General features: G+C 44.7%; 1 protein-coding gene across 2 annotated transcripts in view; it reads right to left on the reverse strand.

The window, feature by feature from the left end:
- The window catches only part of LOC128277998 (uncharacterized), a 66,944-nt gene extending 47,261 nt beyond the window's left edge, over window positions 1–19,683 (reverse strand). For both annotated transcript variants that reach the window (XM_053016621.1, XM_053016620.1), the window contains exon 1: window positions 19,232–19,683. In XM_053016621.1, coding sequence (XP_052872581.1) covers window positions 19,232–19,343 — 112 coding nt within the window. In that variant the 5' untranslated portion in view covers window positions 19,344–19,683. The remainder of the gene's footprint in view (window positions 1–19,231) is intronic.
- Between the last annotated feature and the right edge of the window lie 2,017 nt (window positions 19,684–21,700).

Below are 21,700 nucleotides of genomic sequence, written 5' to 3' on the forward strand. Positions count from 1 at the left end.
AGAGTCACCGGCGTTGGGGACACTTTACTATTTTGATTGATGGCAGTAAGTTTAATATTTCAAAGGTATGTCGATTACTCTTCGCTTTTATTTATAATACTTTAACCTTTTTTCGTTGGTTTTTAGTGTACGGTGCTGTTGTATCTGAAGTGATGTTAGAACGGCCAGTTTAACAAGATGGCAAACAAAGACACTTGAGCGCGAACGATCAAGCGAACCTCTGGCACGAGGGCACGCTCAGCGGTTGCATTTACCAAATAAGTGAGTAAAAAAGTAAGGTAGATTGGTGTAGATTCTGCGTCCCTATCGCGGAAGCGAAAGTGATCTCCGTACAAGGTTAAATGAATGGAATAATTGTCTACAACCATCGTCGTTTCGGTTCGGTTGAGTTCAAACTCTACACGAGAAAACCGCACCAACGGCCGTCGACGCCGTGGTTTCAAGATCAAGGCGAGGCAATTGAACCAAAATGATGGTTTCGTCATGAAGACCTCTCAAATTTGGCCGAAAGGAAGCGAAGAAATATTGGCACACTGAAGTCGTTGGCATTTGTTGAGTTAGCTTCTGAAAGGTTGTTTCAGCGGTGAGCGATAGTAAAACCTACCGAAACCTGTCAATTTCAGTGAGCGCTGGTGATTGTTCTTGTATCGTTGTACCGTTTAATGGCACAAGCTGTCAATGGCGATAGAATTTCGGAAATGTTTTCAAGCCACTATTCACGATTAACGCTGGCAGCCTTTACATCCTCTCGTAATTTATGGCATCCACCGTGAAGAATCCCGAACCCCTGGTCTATTGTTTCGGATTCGATCGAACAAACGCCAGATTTGTTGTGTCCAATTAATTGATAAGCTTAAAATGGGTGGCTCCGCCGATCGGACATCGCGCAGAAGAAGGCCATTAGAATTGATGCGTCAGTTTTGTCCGTAGGGCCAGAAACCTGGCTTTCAGTGTTCGAACCGTGGTCCAAGCGGCTTTTACGAGCTAATTAAAGTCCAGCTCAAAAGACTCGAAAGAAACTACCCAAACCGCTGCAGTTCTGCAGTTGTTCGCGTGCTGAACTAATTCTACGAATATGGCGTTGAAGTTCAGCCTTTTAAAAACCGGTTTCCTTCGGTTGGCCCGATTCCGTTGCTTTAATGATACAATCAAGCGCGAGTATGTCTTCCACCTGGACCGCGTTTTTTCGCGCAACGCTATGCCTAGTGCAGCATAGTTCTTCAACACTTTAGTCGGTAGCCTTGGGTCCTAGGTAGCTCTGGGTCCTACGTTTTTTTGTTCTTCTGAGGCAGCTCTACTCTTCTGTCCTGGCTGTGTTTCAAAATATCCACCGTAGTCCACCAGTTAAGTTGGAAAATACAAGTACTTTCATTTTCCTCTTCTGCACAAGTGGCTGACGTGAGGTTGTAGTTACCCAGAAAACAGTTGGCAGAGTGGCTCTGGCGTTGATACACAGTATTCCGTTATGTTCATGGTCATACCCGCAATTCCAGGCTATGTCAGCTGTTGGTCTTGGTTTCGTTTCTCGTCGCGATCGAAACAGTCAAATCTTACCGAGCCAAAGTATCTCACGATGTACTCGCTTATGCCTGGTCCGGGTATCCAAAGTGTGGCCCTACGCAACTCGGTCGATTTCTTCTCAACCACCAAGCAATCCGGCCGATCGTAACTATCGGCCTTAGATGTCAACCTCTTAGGATCCAGCGACCGTGAAGAGGCAGGATGAAATAAAATACTGGTTTACGGTGTTGAAATTAAGTAATTACACCCCCATGGAAGCATTTTATTTAGGCTAGTTGTGAGACCGCTGCTGCCAAGTGCTACAACCTTCGCTGTCTGGGCTAACTGGGACTGGTGAGACAATCTTGAGAACTCGAATTTCCGGCGCACAGATACAAATAAAGACCGCCATGTAAGTGGTTGAACCGGACGGTGAGTTGACCTAAAAATATGCAAGACCTCCGCAAGACCAGCCAGTTTGGTTACAGCTATCTTCGAAAAGCTTCAACGCTCCGTGCAACAAGATTGGTAAAGCCCGTTTAACAACTGAAAAGCCTTAACCTGCAGTGCTAGTGAATGTTTAGGGGTGCTCCGGCGGCTACTTATTCTAATGTCCCATACTGAGTAAGCACGTTGACTACATGCCAACGATTTAGAGACTACTAGAGGCTACACGTTATCCTGACGTTCAAAGTTATAAATTGTTAAACTGCATCTCATTAAAGCGTCTACTTACTCAGAACGTTCTTTCTTTTAGCTTCTTCTGAAAAAATATCTTTAAAAGCCCTAAATGAATCGGCTATAAAATTCCAAGAACCGTTTTGGGAAGCTTTGGAGTGTTTCTTTTTCAATTTATATTTGTTCGAGTTCAAGCCGACACGCTCAGCGGGCGGGCTTTGCAACGTTTTGTGGTTCGCTGGAGGGTTAATTAAGTTCCTTTTCAGCTGAAATGATGGTCGTCGTTGGTGGTGGTGGAAACCACTGTGCCTTGAGTGGGACGTGCACCGCCCGCCGTGGATGCGGCCGAGCATAAAACTAAATCAAATTACACCTCCCAAAATCTCCAAGCACCTCCTAGCCCGTCCTGGCTCACCTTAGCTAATCAAGACAAACACTTCCGTCGCAGTGATGTCTGTGGAAAAACGGCGCATCGCAACGCAGCGCCTACTTTCCCGATGTTCCTAGACGCGTGAAAGCTGCGTTGCTATGGCAACGGTGGTTGGCCGATGGCTCACTTCCGATGGATAGTTGGTTGGCTGATGCGTTCAAAGTGTACGGTTCGTGTGGCTCCACATTGTCTTAAATAAATTCACTAACGAAGCGATTTCACGGACCGCTACTCCGTGACGAATCGAGATTTGCGATTCGCATGGTGATCTTGATCTCTCCCTGATGCTTTGCTCATGATGCGTTAAGATACAAGGCGGGTAAAAGTTTAGCTCCAATACGTAAGCTTCAATTGTACGCCATCATGTCGAATAGGGGGCTAAAAATCTGCTAAATTTCTTTGCTTGACTATGACTCAATTTATTATATCAGTCAGTCGTGTTTCTATAGATCTTTTAGACTGTGAACAAATTTCATCAAAGCTTAAAATTATGTAACTGTTTTAAGTCAACAGAGTATGGAGAAGTGAAAGTTTTTGAAGAAGCGTCCAATCATTACAGGCGAAACGTTACCTCAGGACCGAATGGGTTTTTGTTGGCCTTCGATCGCATTATTCTCATTAGCGACCGGAAGAATATAAATCCAAACGAGGACTATAGCAAACTTCCCTCGAGGAGCGCTTGACATTCTACTGAAACAGTATGGATCGAGAACTCCGTGGACTGCGAAAACACACGCTATGGTTGGCCGAAACCGCGAAACTGCTTCACTAATGAAGCCATCGAGGGGCGAGGAATGTTTGAACTTCGCCGCAGCATATCACGTGGCGTGTTTTTACTGTTGTTCCATACGATTTTCATTCATGTTGGCGTGGCAGACCGGTCCATCAATGGGCTTTGAAACCTCATGCGCTGGCCACGGCTTTGGCGGGCGAGGATTTTGTGGAGCACCGAGCATGTAGTGCACAAAATTTGCAATTACGTTGTGGCGCAAGTGCGTTAGTTGCGCAAATATTATAAATCTACGATCTGATTTCACGTTGACCGCACGACCACACGATGGGCACGCCATCTTGTTCTGATGAAGGGTTTCTTGGTTCGCACGAAAAAAGGCTTTCGGTTGCCATTACGAAATGTGTGAGCCCCTTCAAAAACGCTACTTTACCACACTATAGAACTGACCACAACCTGTGATTCGTGGATATGTTTCGTGGCGTTAGCTTGTTGTATAATTGACTCTCATATGGACTAATTGGGGAGGTAAGGGGGTTTGAAACATGTTGAACAAATGTTCTCAATAAATTGAAAAGTTGCGCATTTTTTAAGCTTTTCTGGTCTCTCAATCGTTTGTGTATTGAAGCACAACAAACAATGGTAAACATACACACAATATGTACTTTTTGTCAAACATTCGAATATTTGCTTACATTCTAAAAAATGCACAATCGAGCAAAGCAATCAAAACCCATGTAGACTACAACTAACCCATGAGAGTCCACGCCAGAAAAGTTTTGATTGCAAGTATCAACATTTTGTTCTACATATCCAACACCCAAAATAGGTGCACTTGTTTTCTTTCTTTGGTTGAGCGTATATCCTTACGGACAAAAACTAGAAAAAAAATGTTTCGAAAGTTTTATGCTGGAGCGCTCCTCCAATATCTCCTGTTTGTGTTGTACTTACGCGGTGGCATTCGCGAATGTCACGGCGTTAAAAGCAACAATCCACGTGAAATAAAGTACGAAATCACCGATCAACCGGCTTCCTACCTGAAATTGTGGAAAAAGAAAACATAACGAATCTAATTTTAGTGTTTGTGGTATGTTAGGGATATTTCGAGCTGGTTTATGTTGTGTTCAAATTTCAGCAGAAGAGACTCGAATATGCCGAAGTGCCTATAAGGAATATCCTCTAGATAGGGTTTTTGACAGTTTTCGTAGCCTTTTAGGGCATTTACTAAATACAGAAGTACGCACATAAATTGATAAGCATGCAATGAGGCACGAAATAGAGAAAACAACTGGCTTCTCGAGCTATGAGAAACGAAAAAAATTATGAGAACTTTTCGTCGTAACTGATGAACCAGAGGGCGAATTCGCCCAGTGTCAGCTGTGAAATTCAGTCAGTTACGCTCCATAGGTTCCCAACAAGCGAAGCGCTCCTATACAGACATGTTGTGTGTGCGTGTGTCGGGGGGCAAAAGAAACAATGGAGTGAAAGCGAAAGTTCTCTGCCTAAACGTTGGAGCTGCGGACGACGGTGGCGTTCATTCGACCATGAACGGGTTATGTCACCGTTGACAACAGTACTGCCATCGATTGTTTGCTCTAAGGAACCGTCGCTAGGGTGTCCTTGGAGGTGGTGACCACATTTCGAAGGCGATGAAGTTGTCCTTCTCCAATTTCCACTGATTTCAGGATTCAACGGACGGCGCCATTTCATAAAGAAACTGTTTGCTTAACTTCTGACTGTAACTCGGTTGGGATTTATCCTTGAGCCGTTGACCACAGACTAGATTATGTGTTAAGTTATTAATCAAGAGTCCAACAAACCACACGTTTTGTCATCGATATGCAGGGGACTGCATGGGTTGGTAGAACTCCAAAGCCGTCGTTCGGTATCCACCAAGACCAGTTGCTGGCAATACATTTGCTGCCATCGAACAGTGTGAGTTTCAAACTACGGCTGTGACCGTTTTTAAGGGGCCCTTCGGTGGTTTTGCCATCGATGGCAGAATTTAATATCAATGACCGATTTTACTAAAGTCACCAACGACACCACCAACTTTTGCAAGTGCATCAAAAAAGGGTTTGACCTGATTTTTTATCCAATTCATGCAGCAAAGAAGTCACATTGCTGGCTATATTTTGAAAACATGACTATAATTTGAAAGGAAAAGAAAATTCCTTCCTGTGGTTGCGCCAACAAGCTTCTTGTAGATTTATTTTATTTCTTAATGGGAAACCATTAATTCTATTTTAGTGAACTAAATGGAATCCAAGGCCAATTAGTTGGAGAAATTTCCAAAACCTGGCCTCACTAGCAGTCTTGTATTCGTTCGACCAGGTGGTTGGGGTCTGATTACAGTCGACCAATTAACCTTCCGATTCCTTGGCCTACGGAAATCGATTTGAGCGCTTGGGGTCGCACTGAGATGCCACAGGGCTCTTTTGGGGTTGGCGAAAATTACAGGTTGTGTGATTTAATAAATTTTTACTATACCTGCAGGCATCGCAAACCACGAACGAAGGCACCGATTGCAAGCGGTTGTGCGAAAGGGGAGCTCTCAATCTACACATAACTTGCCTTACGTCTCTGTGGAGGTTTTTCGAACTGTGGCATGTGCAATTAGCAGCATCAAGCTCAACCATCAGCAATAATTATCATCATCATTTAAATAAACCCAGTGCCAGGGGTCTGCTAGCGGCGTGAGAAGAGGCTTAGATGAAGTTCTGCCCCTTTGCTGACAACAATTTTTGAAGAAGTTTATGGTCCTCGATGGTTTTTTTGTCTGAATTTTGAAACAAATCACTTTCATGAAAACACAGTGTTATGCATGTTGTGTTCAAACTTGCGCACGTTTGCAAACATTTGTTGTTATGTTAATGTAAACATTTCATTTGGGGTTTGCTTTGCAAGTGAGTATACTCAAAATGTGTTAAGAACAAGCGGACAACAGAAAACAAGCAAACAAGCGGAAAACATTTTTGCTTTGCTTCGCATAAAAGTGTATGTTGCGCTTGTAAAATTACTCATCGATCGAAGGGTTTGGAACCTTTTCTGCAATGCTAAACTATTTCCAGAACAACATTTTTTAACTTAGGAGAATTATAAAAAAAAGTTTCGTCAGCTATTTACTTTGCATTGCGGTTTACCCTCTGTCGGTTGATTGAACCGTTCAAATCCTTCTCCATCTCATTTGCAAACGCTAGAAAAACAAGGCCGAAAAACAAACAACATAAACGCGGTTTAAGCCGTCGAGGCGGACCCGTTTTCGTGGCTTCAGTCGAAAGTAATTCGAGCGATAGTCGTTCTCTAAAAAATAAATAAGGTTCGTTTTCCTCGATAAAATAGCCCTAGGTGAGTTGAGAAGGGTTAAACGGCACCAGAGACTAGAGTTCAATAGCAATAGACCTGGTGCAGGATACGCGGCAGCTGTGGAAGTGTCCGCTCGTGGACCTGTTTGTTGTGTTGATTGCGAAATAGTTATTGAATTTAAATTAGATTGTGTAACTTGCTGCTGTCAGAGCGTTAGAAGGGCAACAGGAACCAGTATGGTGGCAATTCTCAGAGCCGGCTATACATCGTCTGGGCCGCAGCAAGTTGCGAAGTGGTAGAGCACGAACTCATGTTCTAGCTATCGGGTGCTGGATCGCAAGGAATTAAGTGTGTAGGATGGTTGACGCGGTGGGAACCACGAGAAACCCAACATGAAAACACTCGCCAAATTTGTCAATACAATGGCGCTCGAAGGAATTTATGCAGGTTGCTGAGGCCTCGCAGGTGTCTTGCCGGTCTCGCTGGAGACTCGTTTCTAGGTCCAATATATGTTCCGCAAGGAACCGGCACTAGAATAGGGACACCAACAGTGCAGTTCGATGAAGAAATTCAATCCCTCTAGATTGCCGGGTGTTACACTAGCACACGAACCTCTCGGGTTGCTGCTGTAAAACAACACATCGTGCTAAGATCTGAATCACAACTGTAGTCGTTTATAGCCTATCCCCGAGCTGACCGAAAGCACGAATCTGGTTCAAGGTTGTTTGAACTCGCCGGTATGCGCTGCGAGCTTGGGGCGTGAAAGTTGTCTCTGGTTTGCTTTCCCAAAGCGATGCAAACCAGGATCCGCATGAACAGAAAGTAAAACAGTCCATGACGAGGACAGAAACTGAGATAACTCTCGACTTACAATCTTATAAACGTATTAATGGTTGTCATGGATGCTGTGCTTCGTAGAGGCATGTGTAAATGATTCACGCCACAAGGGCAATGTGAGTCAAAGCTTCAGTAGGTCGTGGCTGTACTGGGAGAGACTTTGTTGGGCGATCGCTCAGATCATCTATCTAAATTAATGAAAACGGATTTACCTAACATCTGATACACTGTTCTGGAATTGGTGGTAACATGCAAAAAATCATCTTTCTTTGAGATACAACATTTTAGATCTTTGTCTTCTTCGTTTCAAGTTGATTACCATAAAACTTGTACACTTAAATCTCGACTAACGATGAAGTCATGCGATTCATAACCATTGCTCCGAAGTTTGTTGCACAATCTTTTCGCTTTACGATTATCAACCTAATGAATTTGTTAACGACTTTTCTCCGAGGGAGAAGAGATTTTTTACAGGCTTAGTACAGCGGTAGCACAGCTCATGGTTCAGCGAGCTAATGGTTCATTATTTCACACCTTAACCTGTAAAGCGTGCCATAAAACGTGGCATGCTTTCTCGGCCAGCAAACGCACTCGGCAGCAGTCAAACGAAATCGATTTATACTTCAAAATCCGTATCCTTTGCATAGCGGTCAGTTAGCTGCTGCTGATTAATGGCCATTGCTGATACTAATAGTGTACTGATTGACAATCCCCGCTCGTTTATGGGTCAGTGTGACGTGGTGTTGATCATAGTCATTTCGGAGCGGTCATCGCTCTCAGATGCGGTACCCTAGGGCGTCTCAAATTTATTGTGTTATGCAAATCATCTACGTTTTCGGTCGAGATTTATGGCAGCCGCGGTGGGTGATGGTAATTATGATTTGGTGGCTGCTTTTTAACTCCGTTCCGCATTTGGCTTTCTAGAAATTGAAATACGCTATTTGTGCCTGCGTTTTCGGTGTGCGGCTAATGGAGTGTTGAAAGAAATTAAACCTAACCTACGTCGGAGCAATAGAGAGAAATTGATTGGGCGAGAAACCAACCGAACGCCGGAACCTATCGGTACTAACAGAGTGATGTGAATGTGAAACTCATTTAGCTTTGTCGTCTTTGGATTCTTTCTAACATTCGCGCATCGTAGCGGAACTGCTGAACCAGCGATAATTTAACTATATACTTTCCAACGTTTTTCGAGTTTTTATTCTATAGGATAAGGTCCAAACGGGCATGGCTCCTAGACATTTTCCGTTGCCGTTTCTATTATAAACACTAAAACAAAAATTGTTATTGCAATCGCTTATGAGAGAGCTTGTTGACAAAAATGTTACATTGTAGCAGAGCCATAATGGAAAATATTCAATATTCATTAAAAAAGTCACAACTGGTCTTTCTATTGAGATAGTATTCAAATTAAATTAATTGGTTTGAGAGACAGGTGCACCTTGGCAGACCTTGTGCACTTTTTTTCATAGCGCTTTTGTAAGTCTCTTGAAAACATGTTGAGGCGCAAGGCGCACGCTTAGGAATGTACATGACGCTGGCATGCGGTACATATCGGCATTCTAAGAAATCAGATATTGACCATGCGGGGCGGTTGCTTGCTTACTTTTTATGCACCCTACACAACGCGTAATGGCTTTAACCGTGCACCACGATTCAGTCTTGCATCGGTGCGTAAGGGTTTGACCGTTCTGCTCGATTAAAAGCTGCTGTTGGTGGGTGGTAAATATGCAACGGATGTGGTCAATTAACGAGCGCAGCGTGAACTCCGTGACTCGCGGGGGTTCCTATGGCTCAAAGCCTAATCGAACCGGATACAACTCTCGCCTAGCCACGACCCTAAGGACGCGACATGGCTCTCAGGTGTTAGCTTGCGCCCAAGATTAGCGTCGCCCAAGTTGTGGACGGAGTTGATTCCAGTTGATTACAGTGCAACGGATAGGAACTGAAGCGGAACCGTTTTCTCTACGGAACTGGCCATTGAGGTACGTCCAGCTTATCCCACCTTAGGGTTTAAGCCACTTTTGCTTTAGTTTCCCAGTTTTTCATGTCTTCCGGTTGGGCTAGGCTTATTTAATAAATAGATAAATTAATCGACTGTCGATGCCATTACCGGTGGTTGCTTCTGAGTTGGTGGCGGGTTTTAAGTGACCCTAAATTTTCTCCCCGGGTTTTGGATTGGCACGGATTGTAAAATTCATGATGCTTTAGTGCAACGACACGAATTTCTCCCGTCTGGTGAAAAATGATAAATCGAGCCGCATGGTCATACGAGCGCCATGAATGGCGTAAAACTGGAGCTACTTTTTAATGAGTCCGCGTAGCAAAAACTGGTTCCACAAGGAAAACAACAAACGGGCCAATTTGTTTTGCGTGCCCAGTGGCCACTGAAAAGAAGTGGAGCTGCAGGTAAGTTTCAGTGAGATCAGACGGCGTGTTTGGAGGGGCATGTGTTCTCGTCAGCCAGGAAAGTTTCATAAATTGCTTGGCCTAGAAATGATAAAGGAAAAGCACGGTTGGCGTGGGCCGCCAAAAATCATTGGCTGTCCGTAAGTTCGAAACGTCGATTAACGGTGGCGCCGAACGGTGACGACCGAAAGCGACGATGCAAGAAGCTGCTTTCTTGGTTTACGCGAGATCGTCTAGGGAACCAACAGCACATCCGCTTTACGGTTCATGTGAAACCGAATGATTTACGGTGGACCCAATTTAGGCTCCGGAGGTGATGCACTGAGAGAGACCATGAATTGCTTATTCCAAACTAGCGCAGAAATTTTTGCTTGAATAATTTATGACTACAATTGTTGAAACGATCTGATAATTGTGAAAAATGTTGAGCGATTCGTTCCGAAAACGTATGGTTTATGTATTTTGATGTTACCCAGTTTTTAGTACATTCCTACTATGAATTTGTAATTTGTAAAACAATAGCAGGTTTTGCCTGAACTCATTCGTAACTATTACTGACCGGTAAAGGCTTTTACGACGAATATTCTGTTCCGTTTCGTGCCCGCTAACAGTTCCATCTCAGAAACAAATGGTTGGTGATTATGTTTGTTTCGTCAACAAACTCTTTCCATTCGGCTAAACGATCATCGGTATCATGAAGTTGGAAAGGAGTTTTAATCAAAAAGGCCTTAGAAAGTCAGGGATTGGTCATAGTAGAATATGGCACCGATGATTGCTTCGCCCTTTGAGGGCAAGTATCACGCGCGCCCCAATCAACCTGTTTGCTGACCTAACTCAATAACTCCTTGAACAAATCAGAGTGAAACGGAACTTACGGGTTCCAGTGTGGAATACTTGCGTTTAACTCGCCCAATGGTCGAGCGTCAAATGTCAGTGTCACAGCTTCCACCACCCAGGAGAAGTGATCGGACCGTCGTGCGTCTAGAATTGGACGTCCAGAGTCCCACTGACACAATTAACGTTCGGTCGGTTCACCCAGATTCGTTCGTCCGTGTGCGTTGCCTATATTCGTTTTCCCGTTCCATTGCTCTTGAGCGAGGTTGGGGAGAAGCGCGAGGAAAGCATAACTGAATTGCCCCCTTCACGGGTCTCTGAAATTGGACAGGTTTGGTGCGCACCGGTGTGTGTACAGAAGGTTTGGATTTTGTGAAACCTGTTTGGCGGAGTGTTGGATTCTGGTTGAGTGCTCCCCGAACTGCGTCAGAACTGTGGTGCGGGTTTGTGTTGGTATGGTAGCGAGGAAGCAGCTTTCATCAAACCATCATGAACCATGCGGCTCAACATGAACCATGGTCGACCATTCAATCGCCTGGTTTCGGGAGTGAAAAAGATTAGCCGTTGCGGTTGACTGCGATCGGCTCTTGAATAGCCATCGGGCTACACATACCTTTCCAGTGATGCTTTTTGAGCACTGCTCAGACGCCTGTGTTTGTTTTAAAGCGTGAAGCACCGTTAGCGATCGCCAGGTTTAATTCCATAATTCCAATTAGACTTCGGGGAGCGAGAGCACACATGGGCAACGGTATTTTATGGTCGGTGTGCGGGGCACTACACCTTCGTGCAATATTTACAGGAAGTAGCAGTATTCGGCGCAAAGCAGAGGATGAATATTTAATTCCCTTCTCACCGAAACAGAGCGGTATCTGCTCCAATCATCACCAATGCATCTCTACCAGCGTTTGGCTTTCTTATTGAAACTTGTTTCCTATTTGCCCTCCTCATCACTGATCAATTTGTTGAACATACAACCATCGGTGTCGTCTTCACAAGGACATAGATGCAAGTGCACTGGAATACTAGGAAATTGGATGCACTAACGCAGCTTCTTCTTGGCAAGAACATGACAGGGCTTCCGTCGGTGTGTAGCAAATCGAGGAGCTTGATCGAGATACGTTCATTTTCGTTTCATTTAAGTTCAGCAAAGCTTCTACAACCCATGATCCGGGAAAGGTAACACGAATACATCGCGAATCTCTCTATAGATGCGTGACCGTAGTTACTTTTACATTTGACTTTTATCTCCAGGAATTATAACCATTTTTAGTCACATTTTAGTAGACAACGAATGCTAACCATTGCCTCGACACCGGGGTGATTAACAAGGAAAATGCATTAATCGCAATAAAGCTACAATGCGACACCGTACAGTCTATCATCATTTAAAGTCAGATACTCTCTGTCTAACCATGTTCGAGTTTCAGCGTTGGGTTACATTGCATGGACGGTCTTCCTGGCAGCCATTTATGGTGCGCATGGAATCTTTGCCTTCCGGAGTGTTCCGTAAATGAAACTGCAAGAGCACTACGCTCCATTCGTTCGATGCTTCGATGCACCTTCTCTATAATGCTTGTATGAAAAAAGCGAATCTCAAACATTCAAACGACGAGTCGTTCACGTTTATTCAATTTTTAGTTTTAATGATGTTATGTTTGGTATGGCGGGCATGCTAGGCCCTGTAATACATAAGTCTCTTAGTAAAATGATGAAGGGTCCGGAACCGATGAAAAAATGTCTACACGAGAACTGTTGCATTACGTAATTGTTCGGCATGCCGTGCAGGTATATTTTTGATGACTGGCCCGGAAACTATCTACAAACATATTTCGTTGAAACGAACCGCTTCATTAATACTGCTGGCACAAACGGGAACACATTGTTGCACATTTCGTTTTTTGTTGCATAATTTGCCTGTGCACTTCTTTCCATTTAAATTTAATGCATACGGGTAGTTCCAAAATTAAGGTAAACTTGTTTCTTCAAAACCTTTTCTTAGACAAGTAAAACACCAAGTTTATTCCCACAAAATCAAACGAAATATTTCAAAAGAAGTTTCATTTATTATTCATGGAAAATAAGCTGTTATTAGCTTTTTTCTAAATGTTAGAAGTTAAATATTGAAGGCATTTATGTTTCCAATGACTTGACCTCAAAATAGTAGCTTCTGTGTTGTATGTCGTTGGGATTGCTCTAAGCATATCGTAGCCTCATTTAATCATCCAGACTCTCTATTTATTTGCGATTAGTCACTGGATTTATCTTATCCCGATCGTCAGTGTAATGTCTACTTGATGTGGTTTTAAATGCCTTCCGTATGATCCGAATTGCAGTTTAATGTAGTAATCAGTTGCGTGTCCAGAGCATTTAACACTTTCGTGTTACAGGCTTGGCAAATAGCAAAACTAGCTACCGCGTGTATTGAAGAGTTTGCATTTCATGCTATTCCCTCTCTGTTGCTTACTGGAACGGGAACGGGTTGAAACGAGGGTCCCATGTCGTGCAAATTTTACAGCTATCCGGGTGTACAACGGGTTTCTGACTAAGTATCTTATTGAACTTTTTGAGCTATTGTTTTTTAATAATAGAATTACAACTTCCGTCAGACAATTTTACTTAGTCACGTCAGTCATTCAATTCCTGTCTGCCTTCCGTTCCTTCGTGCTTCTCAGTTTCATTTCCTTTTTCTTTGCGAAGCCCAACAGCCAGTGGCCCAGATTGGATTCTGGCTGGGGCGGCCATGTTCAAGATTGGACCTTGTGTTCTCGAGACATACTCCCACGGTTCGCCAGCGCTGCTGTGATTGTGTGACTCGTGCATGATTTGGGTCGGATATGACCAACAATCACGCTCATGACCACAGGCCATATCTGGAAGCACCAGATGCAAGTCTGATATGTCTTTTGGCACATAGCTACAGCCAGGACAACCTCGTATACCCTGAGCGGAACCGTAATCTGGGTTGCCATTGATTGCCACTTTCCGAGTCGTTCAATGGAGACCAACGCCACCGTGCTCTCTGTGTCGATTGCTACCTGTTGACCAGGAATGCTGGAGAATGTCGTGGCCGCAGAGTTCCTGGGCAGAGATCCATAACTAATGAGGTATATGAAAACGTGAGGTCATTCGAACTGCTAAGATGTGTGCTTCTAGTTTTGTCAGCCTGTTGAACCCTCGATAAAATCAGACGCGGTGAGACGAGGTCCGACTTTCCGCGTTCGCTAGGAGCCCACCAGATGTTCGACTTTATCCCCGAGCGATGCGAGTTCGGCTGCCACGGTGGTACGTCGGATCGATAGAAGTACCGGTCGCACCGCCGTGAATACCGACCACGTCACGGAGGAGTGGGCACTCGAAGGCGTTCTGTGTCACGACATTTTATTATTTTATTATATGGCGTATAATTGTGCCGCTGTTTTGCTGCCGTTGCGCTGCAGGGCCCATTCGTGGCCGCCTTCGATATTTCTGCAAACTAATGCTTTTAGGATTTTATTATCCGTTTTCCGCTCGTCGCCGCAATAAACAAACGGCAGGGTCTGGTGCAGCCCACCGCCTTTGGTGGTGCTCTAAAATGAGTGACCGTGCGCTATGAAGCAACACCTTAGTGGGGTTCTAATCGCTTGACTAGGCCCGGTCCTCTCCGACGGTTAGTGGTCTCATAAATCCTTAAGGGCCGTTTACACGTTGCGATATATCGCAGCAATGCCTTGTATCGATTAATCGTAGCGATATATCGCAGCCAAGGTGGAGCGTCTACACGCCACGATGTATTCGTTGCGATTTGCAATCGCAGATCTCGGTGTCATGGAAACAGCCATGGAAGAAACACTGTGTTTGTCTGCCTTTGGATTGTGCGTTTCGGTTACAAAGCAAAAAATAGAACGTACCAAGAGTACTAATCGGTCACGGTGGTCAAGGGAATGGCTTTTAAAGCGAAGCCATTATTCTCACGTTAAACTTTTGCTTTAAAAACATTCAAAACAACATGCCAAACCGCCATCAACACACGCACACATGTCTATCCACCGTCAGCACACGCACACATGTATGGAGATTGGACCGAAATTGATGCTCGGCGCATTCAATTTTTTTGATCTGCCAATCTGGTCGTATACAAGCAATTTGTTCCTTTTTTGCTGTCTACACGTAGCGATATATCGTGGCAATTGGTTTCATACAAGGGATTGCTGCGATATATCGCAACGTGTAAACGGCCCTTTACGTTTTTCCCATTCGGTTGCACAGACGGCAGCCACAACAGATGAACCAAGGCAAACTAGCACGCCAACGATTTTCTTCCTTCCACAAGTCTTGAATTGTACTAAATTCCCAGTAGCAGGACAAGCAGACAGAGAGAGAAGGAGAGATAAAGAGAAAGGGAGAAGGAGAGAAGCACAGGACCAAATAGTTATGGCAAATACTTGGCCTATAATGTCTTCATTTGTTAGCCAGTGCAGCAAAGTTCATGTTAGTAAATTGACCGTTTGTGCGTTGATCCTATCCTGGGCCCATCGTATCCTTCGCTACTATGAATTAGGGCCAAATGGAAACAAATGGATTAATAAACTTTGCCATTAATCTTCTGATGTCGCTCCGTAGGTCAGTTGTGTCCTCAGCAAACTTTTCCCTTCAAGTCTTTTCTTTTCTATATGCTTTGGTTTCAATCATGGTTCCTTTGATGACACTGTTTATCCGATTTCTAGTTGAGTGAAGCTCGCAGCAAAAACAAATGAAGCAATTGCTGCTGCGGGACGAAAAAATGATGGCGGCTTATGGGGAGATTGGACAGCTACAGACTCTTGAGAACACTCGATGCGTTGAATGCGAATCCAAGAGATGTAAGAAATTGTGAATAAGAAATCGTTTGAAATTCGCTGCATGTTTGTTGGCTCTCGAAACACAAACGAAACGGAACACAAAATTCCCAACGCATCCGTTCACGGTATCGAAAAGCAAACACTGGTACAAACGTTCAAACGGCCATCCCGTACAGGGAGCCACACCAACCAAAACCGCGCGGAAGAGCATACTGAAAAATTATAACATATGCCCCACGTACAACGGTCGATGGGTGTTTAAGTGCCGACGAAAGCGGAATACTAATTTCTCCCTTTGCACCAGTCGTCGATTCGATTAAAAATGTGTTTCGTGCGACAAAAATGGATTCCATTCCAATGGATTCGATTTGACGGTGGCCGGAATTGGACGGAATCGCCGCCGTTTGCGGAAAAACAATTATGTTTGACACATACGAAGCGGATCAAAATTGAAAACGAAAGTGGAACGCCTCTGTCGTTGCGCGAGCAGAGACAAGAGTTCCGGCGACCATGCAAGCTTTCATCTGATTGGACTGGACATGAACAAATCAATATCTACCGTTGTGCCGGAACAATACGGATTTTTAATTCCCTCATCCAGGATTAAGTTGTCAATCTTCTGAGCCGGACCGGTTCAAGATAGACTGTGGAGTGTAAGGCAAACAGGGAGAAAAGAGCTTTCTAGGCTCCCGGAGCTGACAAACAAACTAACATCGGAAACCATCATCAGCAGCTTTTGGAACCTGTAGTCCGGTACTCAGGGGTACACTTTCTGAGCAGTTAGTGTCTCACACGATGTCTGCGTCGGGTGTGAAATGTCGAGAAAAAATGACAATCCATCAAGGCACCAAGTGCCTCCCCGAAGTGTGATCATGTTTGCGAATGAACTTTCGGTGTAATTTACGAAGTTGTTTTTTCAATGCTTTCCCCAAAACGTTTTCGAGGTGTTCCAATGGCTAGGAAGACGAGACGTGAAACCCAAAGATCTATCGGCCAGGATCCGTCATTTACAGAAGTGATAAAATATATACACTTCCATAAAAGCTAGGTTTGGAAACAGACAAATGTTAGGAAAATCTTTGTTTGTTTTTGCAAAATACACACAATTTCTTATCACCTCGTTTCTTTCTGCGTGTTTCAAGTATCGTTACCCAATTCAACCGTATGATTTATTATTACCTGTTCCTCAAATTGAACAAAAGGTTTTGAACAAAAAAGTACGATGCAAAATGCATGGCCGCCACTGTGACCTTATTTACATTTGAATTTACTGTGGTGGTAGCTCGAAAAATGCTGCTTTAGTCTAAAAACAGTGGGGTCGATTTGAGACAGCAACAGCGAATTGCCAAACGCAATTCAGCTGAAAGTCGGCTTCAACCACTTTCAACAGCACGATTCCGTTTGACCGGTAATGGTGCTACGAGATATGCTTAGATGCTATTATTTTCAGCGAATTTCGTTTTCGTTCTTTGACCAACCGTTAACGACATTCCACCATACGGGTCCGCGCCTTAACACATCGCTCAATAAGTCCGTAGGATAGCTTATAAAACAACAATATTTTGATATAATTTGTATTTATTCATCAACATAGTCTCCTTTTAAGGCGATACAGTCAGTCCAACGCTTCTCTAACTTTTCGATACCATGTTTGTAGAACGATTTATCTTTCCCTTCAAAATATGCCTCAGTTTCGGCGATGACCTCCTCATTCGATCCAAATCTCTTTCCCTGGAGCATCCTTTTGAGATCCGAGAACAGCCAATAATCGCTGGGGGCCAAATCTGGCGAGTATGGTGGATGGGGCAACAATTCGAAGTGCAATTCATTCATTTTCACCATCGTTTTCATTGACTTGTGACACGGTGCATTGTCTTGATGAAAGAGAATTTTTTTCTTCTTCATGTGCGGTCGTTTTGCGTCGATTTCAGCCTTCAATCGTTCCAACAATGCCATGTAATATTCGCTGTTGATTGTTTTACCTTTCTCAAGATAGTCTATGAACAATATACCATGACTATCCCAGAATACGGAGGCCATAACCTTGCCAGCAGAAGTTTGAGTCTTTGGGCGCTTTGGGCGGCTTTCACCGGCTGGTGTCCACTCAGCCAACTGCCGATTTGACCCAGGAGTGAAGTGGTAGATCCATGTTTCATCCATTGTGACGTAGCGACGAAAGAAATCCTTTTTATCACGGTTAAATAGGGCCAAACATGCCTCAGAATCATCGATTCGTTGTTGTTTTTGGTCCGGTGTTAGCAAACGCGGCACCCATTTCGAACAAAGCTTCCGCATACCCAAATGTTCATGCAAAATGGTAAACACACTGCCTTCTGATATCTTTACGGCCTCAGCAATCTCCTTCAATTTCAATTTGCGGTCGGATAAGACGATTTTGTGGACTTTTTGTATGTTTTCTTCAGTAACTGCCGAATTTGGGCGACCGGAACGTTCAGCATCATCGGTGTTCGTACGACCACGTTTAAAGTCACCAAACCACTTCTCAACCATTTGCCTCGATGGAGCAGAGTCCGAATAACATTTGTCAAGCCACTGTTTAGTTTGCACGGTATTTTTTCCCATCACAAAGCAATGCTTAATGAGCACACGAAATTCTGATTTTTCCATTTTTTTCAATTTACAAAAGTTGATTGAATTGTTCACACTGTAACTTGGTAAATAATAGTCCGAATGTCATGAAACTTTGACAGATATCGTTTGAAGGTTGGTACTGTCTAAAAATCATAAGGATTCTGTATTTGTTTCGCCATCTATATGTCATCCTGCGAACTTATTGAGCGATGTGTTAGCTCCCCGTTCTGCTCGATAAAGTTGTCCGAAAAACGTAATGTCAGCAATTTGGCCCCGCTAAAGAACGCCACCTCATTGCAACGCATGCACGGCAACGCTCCAACTGTTAGAATATCGGTTCCGGTAGTTGTGCCTTCTAGCCGTCGGTGGCGATGGAATGAAAAGCAAAACTAAAATATCGCCCAGCAAAGGCCACCGACGGTTAGCTCCAGATAGGTGCTACCTTAAGGTATGTTCTGGCTGGCGTGACGGCATGACGGGTCTACGTTCGGTCGCCGGTGCACGATGCAACGACACTGTGCACAAATGGGCTACCCCGCGGTGGAGCCACCCCTTTAATTGTGCGGCTTGCAAACACCAGAAGGGCCTCAGCGAACGCGCCGTTGTGTGGCCGTGCTCCTTTGCCCAGAACCGTTGGAACTTATTTTATTGGGTCGCGAGATAAAACATAAAAAACAAACGGCGTGGCGTGGTAAGGCACAACACCGGGCGCTAATGGGACACATAACCCACACTCCTGAGTCCGGAATTGTGCAGGGCAGAAGGGCAGGGCTGCATGAAATCGGCTACAGGCAGTTGCATAATAATCGCGCCAGATCGTGTTCTGTGGCTACACCCTGCACAGGACTCGCCGTGTCCTCCGCGACGCTGGAAGGCCGAAAGGTGTGAGGTCTGGGACCTTTGTTCAAGACCTCAGTCTACAGGCGGGCCTGAACTTTGGCCAACACCTTCTGGTATACGGGTTTGTACATTTTAAGGTTTAATTCGATGGTTATAGTAACGTTTGCAGACCACTGAAGCAACACGATAATAGAACATTCTTTAGCACGTGCTCACAACGAATGGTGTCACTCGTCGTTCGGGTTCAATCGGGCTCACCTTTGAATCTTCTCGATGTGTGTTGCTGAACGCGGACTCCGTTTGTCGTAACGGCAAGCAGCACGATCCCGAGGGATAACATGTTCACACGATTTCGCCAGTTCATGGCCATGCTGAGTGGATTCTTTCTCCGGGTTTTCCTTCTGTTTCCGCTACAATTCACGCACGTTCACAGCCGCCGAAGAGTGGCTTCACTGATCGATCGCACGCGCTTCGTAAACCGAATAGACACCAAAGAGGTCCTTTTGTTTTTTTCTTCCGTTTTCTTAGCAACTCACGAAACCTTCGAACTTCCCCGGTGCTTGTCACCGCTCGTGTCACCCAACAACCCGTCTCAACCCGTCGTTACGCACATACACGACGCACATTCACGCACCGCCGTGGAAAGCTCGCCGAAAACGCACCGAAAACTCGTGTGGAGTGTGAGAAGGTTCCTCTGCGCAGACACGCGTATCTGCGACGCCACACGCTGCACACCGCTCGGGCGAAGGTATCGAGTGGAACTGCGCAAAATTATTCGCAAACCCCAGCTAGTCACCTCACAGGGAGCGCAGAAAGGGTACTCAACGCAATCGGTTCTCGCTCGCCGACTACTATTTCGTGCGGCCTGACGATCACTAGCTGAGCGCGGATAAACTCTTTCGTGGGGCCGTGCGTACCACCCAACAGTCCGCTGTGCAATGGAAGTCCGGCGCGCTGAGTGACCCGGATTGAACGGTATTTTTTCGATTTCTTTTTTGTCAATCCCTGAATGGAAGCTCAACAGTTGGCCGAGAAGAAGACAACCCTCAAATCTGATCTGTTTCGTGGTAGAAAAACTGTATCTACACTGTCTGGGGCTGCGGCAGCTCGAAGCGCGCACAGCTCTGAAAGCTTCCGCTTGAGACCCTATGAAGGGGAACCACACACGCGTGAGTTATTCGTGCGAAGGCCACTTGCAGCTTCATGGGTCTCAACTTGAATCAGTTGATAGGCGGCCTCTCTGAGAAGAAGTAATATTTTTATATTATTAGTTCAATTTCGAAGTTCCGTAAACGCTACATTATCAATGAGGTCCGTTTGATGGACGATGATCTCGTATCATTGCCCTCGTTGAAGTCTCTAGCCCCAAAGCTCGGTAGGCTGCACAGTGATCGAGAAGGGATGGTGCCGGTCCATGCGCCAGAAAAAGAGACGCTCTGTGAGCTTTGAGTGCCTCGAAAGTTCCCGAACGAAAAAATCACTCAATTTTTCATTTTTCTAGCCGCAGATCTCAACCCGTGAGACCACCCCTCTCACTATGGCCCGGATTGCGTTAAGAGACTGAAATGGTCCCCGCTTAACGTAATCCGCATACTGAGAACTCGCCTCTTAACGTAAAAACCGCTGCTCTTAACGCAAAAAGATTGGAGAGCCCGTGAGCGCTTTTCCCCTCTATATTTCTACTTTTTCTTTCTTTCTCTCCTCTTCCTCACATTGAACTGTCAGATCGTTCAGCCGATGTAAACAAAATGTTACATTTATTCAGTATCACAATTGTGATGGCTACAATTTCACTACAATCGTTACGTTATCACTGCGTTGCTCCGTTTTCGACCTTCCGCTGCATGGTCCGCTGCATGGTCCGCTGCCCGCTCCATCGTTGGCATTCGATGGCTGCTTTGTTTTCCTCCTACGCCTTGTTTTATGTATGCAGGTACGCGGGTACAGTGTGCAGTTTCCGTGCGTCTCGTTAAGAAAGGACGCAGTGTTATTGTTTTCAAGCAAACATCGAAGAACATCTGAAACATTTTGAATTCATTCATTAGTATTTTGATGAATAAGATTCCTACAGTACATGTGAGTATACTTCCTTTAAGTTTTATCAGAATAACGCGGCGTTACCGTTCAATTGGATGTTTTGTAGACACGATGAATCCGCCGGACAGCTCCGCGCCAAGGGTCCTGCTCATCAGAGTGATAACCCAGAACAATTTAGTACTAGAATCTCTTAGCGAAATGAATAGCTTCATGAGGGAACACCTGCCTCAGAACACCAACACCGCGACGGGAAATCCGGATCTGCATTCCTATCTTCCGGTGAATACACCGGAAGCACTGCTCGCGCTGGAAGAGAAGGCTAAAGAGAACGAATTTGTATCTTTAGTTTCAAATACGTTTAAAAACACATTACGTTCAAGTACCCTGCCCGGAACAACCGCTATATACCATGCAGCAGATTTCTTGTTTACGCGTCAAATTTTAGCGAAATGCTTGTGGACGGGCAGAAGAAAGACTGGTGAACAAGTCATTGAATTTAGAAAATTCAAGAATATTATTAATCTTATTCACCAAATGGCCTTCACGTTAGACAATACAGTAACAAAAGAAGAGTGTGCAAAAAAAATCAAGTGGATGTTGACCGAAGGTGCGAGAAGAAACCACCAAGTCATTAAAAAACCTACAATGCGAAAACGTGCAAAAGGGAAAGAAAACAAACCAGCTTAGGTG

This window comes from Anopheles cruzii, chromosome 2 (assembly GCF_943734635.1).
Source record: "Anopheles cruzii chromosome 2, idAnoCruzAS_RS32_06, whole genome shotgun sequence".
Classification (NCBI taxonomy): domain Eukaryota; kingdom Metazoa; phylum Arthropoda; class Insecta; order Diptera; family Culicidae; genus Anopheles; species Anopheles cruzii.